Source organism: Ceratina calcarata, unplaced genomic scaffold (genome assembly GCF_001652005.2).
Source record: "Ceratina calcarata isolate Rehan_Ccalc_2016 unplaced genomic scaffold, ASM165200v1 scaffold170.2, whole genome shotgun sequence".
NCBI classification, from domain to species: domain Eukaryota; kingdom Metazoa; phylum Arthropoda; class Insecta; order Hymenoptera; family Apidae; genus Ceratina; species Ceratina calcarata.
Genome location: NW_017138358.1, coordinates 44,506 through 52,480, shown reverse-complemented (window position 1 = coordinate 52,480; position 7,975 = coordinate 44,506). Strand labels below are relative to the sequence as shown.

Here is a 7,975-nt window from a genome sequence, read left to right as displayed (position 1 = left end):
TATACATAAAAACTATGTTAGCACCGATCGCTTGATTATTACTCCCAAGTAGAAAAAGATTGCTCTTAAACATTTTTGCAACTACTGCACCCTGATATAAAAGCCAAGTTGATAAGTTCGACGAGTATGAAAATAACGTAGGCGTTAGTTAATAACAGATTGTCATCCGAAAGGTTGGTTTACTTCTTCCCGATGATGGATATCAGTTCTTCCACCTTCTGAATGTACTGTTCTTTCGCAGCATCTTGGCTCATGCCCTTCCTACCGTTCCAAGCGTCCCACTTAGCTTTGCCCTTCAAATCCAGCATGCCTGGCCTAGCTAACAACGTGAAAAAGGACAAACACTTAGAAAGTCGTCTACAATTTCTGCAACCTTGATATTAGTTAGAGACTCTGTATATCCCTGCATGTTCATTAATCGTCTAATTTGCATTACTAATCGCGAGAGGCAGTCGATATAAAAAACAGTCGAAGTTCAAAGGTCTCGTCATTTCTTGGTAAATCTTATCAAAGGTTTATAATGCAACAAGTTTTTGGTAGCGAGCTAAACATTACGAAGTGTGTGTGCTTACACGTGTTGCAATCGCCGACGGTGGCCTGTTTGTACAGCGAGTACAATTCGAGTAGATCATTGTCTGAAGCTGGTGCCTTCAGTTCCTTCACCTCTTCCGCAGCCTTGTTGAATCTCTGACACAAGAAAAAAAAAATAAAAAATAAATTACACCTATCTCGCCCTCGTCGGTTCGCTTAAACGTGGAACTGGAGCAAAGCGTTTTCAGAAATTGGAGGATTCAGGATCGCACTAATTGGGGTCGTAGGACGTAGAATGATAATTACTTCGTCAAGAGACATTGTGTATTTTCTTTTAAACAGAACTACGAGCACGAACACGAACACGTCAGTCCCTTGGCACCGGTGCGGATCTCTGTGGTGTAAAAGCGTCCACTGGAAAGTTTCCAGTGGAAACGCAATCGATGACTGTTCCCCACTCCTGTCCTTGACTCGTTCAGTCTATACTACTGACAATAATTTTTTAGCTACGATGCAGGCCTTTAGATTAATAAACTATTATGTCACCGTGTTATCATAGAACACGCGATAATGTGACCAACGATACGGTTTTACTCGAGCTAGATCCAAATAGACTTTCCCAATGAAACGAGAACTCGTCAAACGCGCATAGGCTTATCTCGCTCCCACTTTTCTTAACATTTCTTAGATTATTTATTATCAAATATTTACTTCAGTTTCAGCGGATACTAAAAATACCGTCTAATCAGGGAAGCAAAAATAAAACCACGGTAAAATGCGTTTTACATGAGAATCAGAAGAGGTTCGATTAATTATAAGAATAATGCATGCAGAATTTTTATTATTAACACAGTAGGAAATCATACGATTCGATTATGTTAATATTAAGTAATATAAAATAAAATGAGAAGCAATTTAATAATTCATGAAGAATATTTTTTTTAAATAAGTGGAGGTAACTGTCGATGGTGCGTCACGTTCGATGAAGTCTTAGAGGTATATGAAACCGATTAATATTTCGTAAAAGAAAGAAAGAAGACAATGTAAACCACGATTCTGTGCTAAATAATTAATCTGGTACAATAATCAATATGAGATCTAATAAATGTGTAAATCTACAAATTTGTGCTAATCGTACGACGTGGACTCGTACTCTAATGTGATAAGATAAAGCAATCAAATGATCCAGCACTTTTATCGTCGCGGTTTTATTTTATATCAAATTCTTTGATATTCCTACATCATAAATGAGAGTGTTCCGATTTATGTTAACGTTCTTCGTTTCCGTACGGTGAAGCCAGGTGGCACCACTTGCTGATGATACTTCTACCAACTTCCACGTAAAAGATGGCGGACTGCAAGGGTGCGTTTTGTAATTCTTTACATTTACAGTAAACTATCGGTAGATTCAGTGCGATGTCGCATGCATTTCGTATAAGAAACGATTCGCGGAGACCCGTGTTCACATTTCACTGATGGCTACTTCGCGCCGGATGCACAGCGTTCGCGTTTGCTCGCGCGTGTACGCTGCCCAACGGATCGACCAACAGCAACATTGTTTGACAATCATTTTCTAATTGTTTCCATTCATATTTTTTTCACGCAGAGAACAAGGAAGACGCGAACAGGCCATGGTATTTAAAGGTAGACCCACCGCGGGAATCGTCTGGAGAATCTCCTGAAAATTCTACAAGTGGTAATAAAATGCACCGTTGTTTTTTTCTCAACTGTCCAACCGTCGTTTCTCATATCACCATCGTTGCTCCGCTGATTTTTCATTCTCATCCGTGATCTTCCATTGATTCCGTCTACGAGCGTAAACGGGGATTGTTAGAATCGAGGAAAATTACTTGTGTTTTGCTGCGGTCGTAGGTTATGATGCGTGCACGTATACACGACTGTTTACATGTGTGAAAATCGTAAATTAGGTCGACTTCTCTCGACGCGGATCCACAGTTCGTTAAAAATTGATCGCCGACCCGCGGTTCATTCACTTCATCCAGGCGCGAATTGTTTCAGAAAGTATGGAACAGCCCGAGACAACGGAAGACAGCAAAGAGTCTCAGGAAACGCCGTCGAGCTCTAGCAAGCCGATATTAGCAGCGTCGAAATTCGCGACTTCGTTCGGTGGTAATGACTTCTCGAAATCATTGACGAAGAAGAGGAGATCGTCGATACTATGGCCGTCTCAATTAGGCACAGTGACCAACAGCCAGCCGACGACGAAATCTTATTTGCAACCAGCCAAGTTTCAAAACCCTTTTACAAAACTTGCTGATCCAACGACAGATGAGAAGAATGATTCGACGAAGGAGAACAGTAAAACAGAAGAGAAGGAAGAGAAGGTCGAAGACAAGGTTGAAAAGGAGGACAAGAATGAAATGGAAGAAGTAAAGGAGGAAGTAAAAGAAGAGAAGTCGGAAGTGAAAGAAGAGGAGAGCGATGAGAAAACTGAAACGAAAGAAGAGAAGAGCGAGGAAAAAGAAACTGCAGAAGCCAAGGAAACCAAGAGCGAAGAGAAGCCTGTGGAAGAGGTGAAGCCGACTTTCCTGATGCTGGGCGCGACTACGAAGGACACTGTGAATAGTACCGTGGCACCTTGCACCTCGGAGCCAAACTTCGTGTTCGGTCAGAACCTCCAGGAACGGGTTATGATCGCGAACGACGCGGAGAGTTCGGAGAAATCGGAAACCGAGGAAAAGAAGGAGGAAAAGAAAGAGGAAAATTCGAACGAGAACGGCTCCACGGAGCTTCTGTTCTCCGCGGCTTCAGCGGCGTGTCGTACTACCTCCAAACCGAGTCTGTCGCTGACGGAAGCAGCTCAGGAATTGGAGGAAGCGAACCGGGCTAACAAGAGGAAGTACAGTCAAATAACGCCGTTGACGGGCGAAGAGGGAGAGACGAACGTTTTACAGATTAACTGCAAATTCTTCGCATTCGACAAGGTTCATATATCATTAATAAACCGCGGATAAAGAATTAACGACGAAACGATTGTTTTCACTGACGGTATTTAATTTTAGGCCAGCGGCAGTTGGCAGGAGCGGGGCAGGGGGACGTTGAGACTGAATGACCGGGACGAAGAGTCTCGTCTCGTCGGGCGCACGGCTGGCACTCAGAGATTGATCCTCAACACGAAAGTGTGGCCTGGAATGACCGCGGAGAGGGCCGCGCTGAAATCGTTGAGGCTGACCGCGATGGACGTGGTAGGTAGCATCAGAATCTTCACCGTCCAAGCCGCGCCGAAAGAGGTGGAGCAGCTGCACAATCTGCTGCAGCAACGACTGAAACGGGCGCAAGAGCGCCAGCCTAAGAAACTAGCGACCGATCACTGATGATCGATCAATCGTCGCGAGTCGTTCGTTCGTTCGCCAGAACGTTGCCCCGAGCTCGGGCGCTGAGGTTGACACGTGAGAACAAGCTCGAAGTCAGGCCCTATCACTTCTTCATTTTTAGAGTAATAGCGCGATGTAGAGCTGCTAAAAGCAATTCCGCGCTTCTCCATCGTAAGAACGGAAGTCAAAGTCCTTGATGTTTGCAGGCGGATAAAAAAAAAAATAATCATAAACAGCAGACACGAAGCGAAAGAAGTTAAGTGAATTCAGAATAATAAAATGTTATAATCATTCCCGAACGATAATTCTGTTATACGGGGGAGATTCTTTAATTTTTTTTTTTCTTCTCTTTGTTCAAACGAAACAGGAGAGTCCAAGGGGGAAAGCATTAGTTAGACATTTTTTATAACGGCATAATAAATGTACACGAACACACAGAGACACGGTCGGTCATGAAACTACCTAAACAACTAATCGAATTTTACTTTTCTAACACCCATCGATCAGTCTCGAGTCTTTTCTTAATCAATCACCTTACCGACTTTTATCTTAGCAACATTCGTATCGAGTACAATTTTATTCCCTGTCACATATATAAATATATAAATATTATATAAATAGAGATGATTATAAATATATAAATAATGTAATTTGTAAGAACGATAATCCTAGTTTCGTGATTTAACGCGACCCGTCGACGAGGAGAGGCGGTCAATCGAATCTGTTCCGTATTGGGCAGGCCGCATAATTAACCCAGCGCGAGCACAAACCACGCGAACACGATCTTGTAACTACTTGTATTTTAATTTTCCATTTGTATATAGCAGCCGTGAAGCCCGTTTCCTCGTCGTATCTTTGTGTGTCTTACCTTGATAAGGCTGTGTTCGGGGCGGCATCTCTACAATTTCTTGTCTTAGCGATATTTACGAGGATCGAGAAACGACGCGCATTAACAGAAGTGCAAGTCTATTTACTTAAAAGAGAATAAACAAGAAAAACGCTTTTCGCATCACCGATAAATTACCGTTTCTTTGTACTCGAAGAATCACACTGTACACATCGTTACAAGAAATACAAAACTCTGTATAAAACACAGTTGTTACTGAAACCCTTCCACCCCCTATTTGAACAGCGGATCTTCAAGGATTTATCCAGACTGGAAAGCGGACAGAGCCGCGCGCAGTCTAATATTTTCCGCTCGCGGCGCTCACGGACCGACGCGGGCGGCATTCAACAGGCCGGTATTTATAGATTCGAGAGTTTCGCGCAAAGCTACACAACGTTTTCGGCGTGAAAATCCGGCTCCTGTCCTCGTCAAAGTCTACCGACGATCGACGGCCACTAATTCCGTCCTACGACCTGCTGTTCTAACTAGTGTCAGAGTCGTGTCCAAGTTTCGCAAGTACTTCCGCAGAAGTGTGGCCGCAGCCGAGGTGTCCAACGCAACCGCCTAGCTGACGTTTGAACATTTCTAGCGCTGCTTTTGGCCGCGACACGAAACAACATGCACCGCACACGGACTTCCCGTCGACTTTGAAAAAAGAAGAACAGTTTTGCGTTTGGAGGGACGCGTTCAAAGTCGTAAGATTTAAAAGAAGACTTCGTGTCTAACGTTTGACAAATGTTCACTCATCTCTCATATCGTCGAACCGGGAGCTGACTCGTCAAGGTCGCGGCACTTCTGCTGACCCAGTTCTCGTCGTAAACGAGTTTCTTCTTCAGAGGTCATACGTTAATTCCGTTAACGATGTGACGCGGCGCGCTGGACGTTTCGTCGAACTCGTCCGATCGGCAGGAAGTGATCGGTGGGGAAGGAAGATGTCCGAGCGGGAATTCTTCGACGATTACGCTGCGCGGCGGCCAGGAATTCGGGCGTCGTGGGACGGCAAGCTGAGAAGATAGCATCCGAGAATTCGGATCAGGGACTTGTCTGACAGACGTCAGTGCCGTTCACGACACCGCGTGGAATCGATTATTACGGAAGATGATCGGACAATCCAGAAGAGATTTTCTAAATAATTCGTATACACAAAACACGATAGAAGATGAAATTCGTAAAGGAGGTATTTAAAAATGATAAGTACGCCCGTGCGACGAACTGATTAATTGAAGTGGAGGAGATGGCAGTGAGAGAGTGAAAAAATCAAGCTTGGAAGATGATGTTCACGGCTGGTGCGCACGCGAGGAGGAGGAACGCCGGGGGTGGCTCGGGTCAGAGGTCCTCCGCGGACCGCAGGAGCTCGCAGGCTCGCGCGGGCGCGGAAAGATACACTTACAGGTGAGCCACCCGGTAGGTAAAGACTTGCAACTCGTTCGCCAATTAGAATCACCATCAAACAAATTATCATCGATCGGGCAATAATTAAACGCACTTTACAACTTCGTTATGAGTAGCCCGTCAATTTTCTGCACTTATAAAAAAGTTTAAATAATATAATATATGCAAATTAAAGGAACATCGATGCACGCATATTACACACTAGAAGATGTATAACACAATTATTTTATTCTGCACGAAAGTCTGCAGTCTAATTGTAAAACTCGTAGACGAAGTATTTTTTTAAATTATAGTATATTTTAGTATAATATTATATTATAAATTAAATTATAGTATAATATTATATTTTAAATTATTATATATTTAGTAATATTTTATTAAATAGTCACGATTCAAGCTGACACATTTACAGGACGAGAGTCCCGGTGTTGAATCCCGCGGAGCTGCCGCCGACGACGTCTACTGGGAGGACGTACGTCTACCGGACGAGAGTCCCTCGTAGGGACGTCGCGGCCGCGGCTGCAAACGCGTCTCACCCGCACCCGAGCCACGTGGGTGGCGGCCCGATCACCAAGAGAAGGGGCGCGGTGAAACAAAACAAGGTCCACGTGGTCCGTGGTCACAGACTGGTGGCAAAATTCTTCCGCACGCCGACGTTCTGCGCCTTCTGCAAGGACTTCCTCTGGTAATTAAACAAAGCAATTAAAATCTATTTAATAAAACATGAAACGAAAAGAACTAAAATAAAACTTAGTAGATAATTACCGCCAGAGTCGATGGTAGTTCAAGGACACGATTTATCTGAGGAATTCGATTAAAGATAATCAGGGGAATGTTTGGCCGAAGAGATTCGCGGTTTGACGTACGAACGTCTGGATTTGTGATAAAACACGTTAAAAGCCGGATTCGATGATATACGGTTTATGCATCTAAAAATAGTCTCGCGTTCGACGGCATTTATTCGCGCGCGCGCGCGCGCGCTTGAATCCGGGCGCTGTCGCGGCCGCGTGTGCACGTGCAATTAATCCTGAAGCGGCTCTTCTGTGTCGCAGGGGCTTCGGGAAGCAAGGGTACCAGTGCCAAGGTAAATATTGAGTCGCAGACCGGCAGGTTTTTACGTCTGCCCGCAACCACCGCTCACCCTCGCCCTCGCTTCCTCTATTAATAATTCTCTCTCGTATGGTACCGTTTCGCAGCCTGCCAAACCGCCGTGCACAAGAAGTGCCACGATAAATTGTTAACCAAGTGCCCGGAGAGCGGCAGGGAATCGGAGAACACGGTTGTAAGTGTTTACTCTTTAGGAACCCACTGACACGCTTCACGAAAAATCATCCCACGATTCGCCCTGCGAGGAGATCACATAAACAATTCAATTTAATGATCACAGATAGATTTTTAAAAGAGTCGATGTATACAGGAATTCGAATCGTTCTTTAAATGTAAATCCAGTAGTTTTATTGATGAATATTTGTCGCACATTTGAATCGCGCGCGTGTGTGTAGTTGATGTGTGTGTGTGTGGAAGACGCACCGATTCCTTCTTTTGTATCTTCTTAATATATTACAACGTATCGTTTCATGCATTCAATAAGTATGTAGTTTGTAGTTTATAATTATCAATAATAATAAATATGTTTAATTATACTCGAACATTTATAATGCGATTGGAAAATATATTAGTGATCCGAATTCTTGTTTATACATAAATATTAATAACGGAAATGGGTTTGCGTTAAATGTAAAGATCGTACGGAAACGGTGTTTATTTAATTTCCTGAACGGCGCACAGTCCGTCCAGAGATCTTATCGTAAAAGACCGCTTCTTTACTCAC

General features: G+C 43.7%; 3 protein-coding genes across 3 annotated transcripts in view; 2 read left to right on the top strand and 1 right to left on the bottom strand.

Annotated features, from left to right (window-relative positions):
• Positions 1 to 6: 6 nt before the first annotated feature.
• On the bottom strand, positions 7 to 950 carry Acbp1 (Acyl-CoA binding protein 1). Its single transcript, XM_018037494.2, has 3 exons — positions 838 to 950; positions 573 to 687; positions 7 to 319 (listed from the first exon to the last, which is right to left on the bottom strand). Exons 1-3 carry the CDS (start codon positions 850 to 852, stop codon positions 180 to 182), a joined length of 270 nt encoding a protein of 89 aa, XP_017892983.1. The 5' UTR covers positions 853 to 950; the 3' UTR covers positions 7 to 179.
• A 246-nt stretch (positions 951 to 1,196) lies between these two features.
• RanBP3 (ran-binding protein 3) lies at positions 1,197 to 4,961 on the top strand. The gene is made up of 4 exons (XM_018037493.2): positions 1,197 to 1,894; positions 2,138 to 2,227; positions 2,551 to 3,476; positions 3,555 to 4,961. Exons 1-4 carry the CDS (start codon positions 1,879 to 1,881, stop codon positions 3,864 to 3,866), a joined length of 1,344 nt encoding a protein of 447 aa, XP_017892982.1. The 5' UTR covers positions 1,197 to 1,878; the 3' UTR covers positions 3,867 to 4,961.
• A 63-nt stretch (positions 4,962 to 5,024) lies between these two features.
• The window catches only part of LOC108632734 (microtubule-associated protein futsch), a 17,534-nt gene continuing 14,583 nt past the window's right edge, over positions 5,025 to 7,975 (top strand). Inside the window, exons 1-4 of the mRNA XM_018037486.2 lie at positions 5,025 to 6,144; positions 6,557 to 6,829; positions 7,197 to 7,228; positions 7,341 to 7,426. Of these exons, the coding sequence (XP_017892975.1) occupies positions 6,023 to 6,144; positions 6,557 to 6,829; positions 7,197 to 7,228; positions 7,341 to 7,426 (513 nt within the window). The 5' untranslated portion in view covers positions 5,025 to 6,022. The remainder of the gene's footprint in view (positions 6,145 to 6,556; positions 6,830 to 7,196; positions 7,229 to 7,340; positions 7,427 to 7,975) is intronic.

Coding starts and splice junctions, on each gene's coding strand:
- RanBP3 (XM_018037493.2), top strand. Junction 2,228..2,550: donor TCCTGAAAATTCTACAAGTG/GTAATAAAATGC, acceptor GAATTGTTTCAG/AAAGTATGGAACAGCCCGAG. Junction 3,477..3,554: donor AATTCTTCGCATTCGACAAG/GTTCATATATCA, acceptor ATTTAATTTTAG/GCCAGCGGCAGTTGGCAGGA.
- Acbp1 (XM_018037494.2), bottom strand. Junction 320..572: donor CGTCGGCGATTGCAACACGT/GTAAGCACACAC, acceptor TCACGTTGTTAG/CTAGGCCAGGCATGCTGGAT.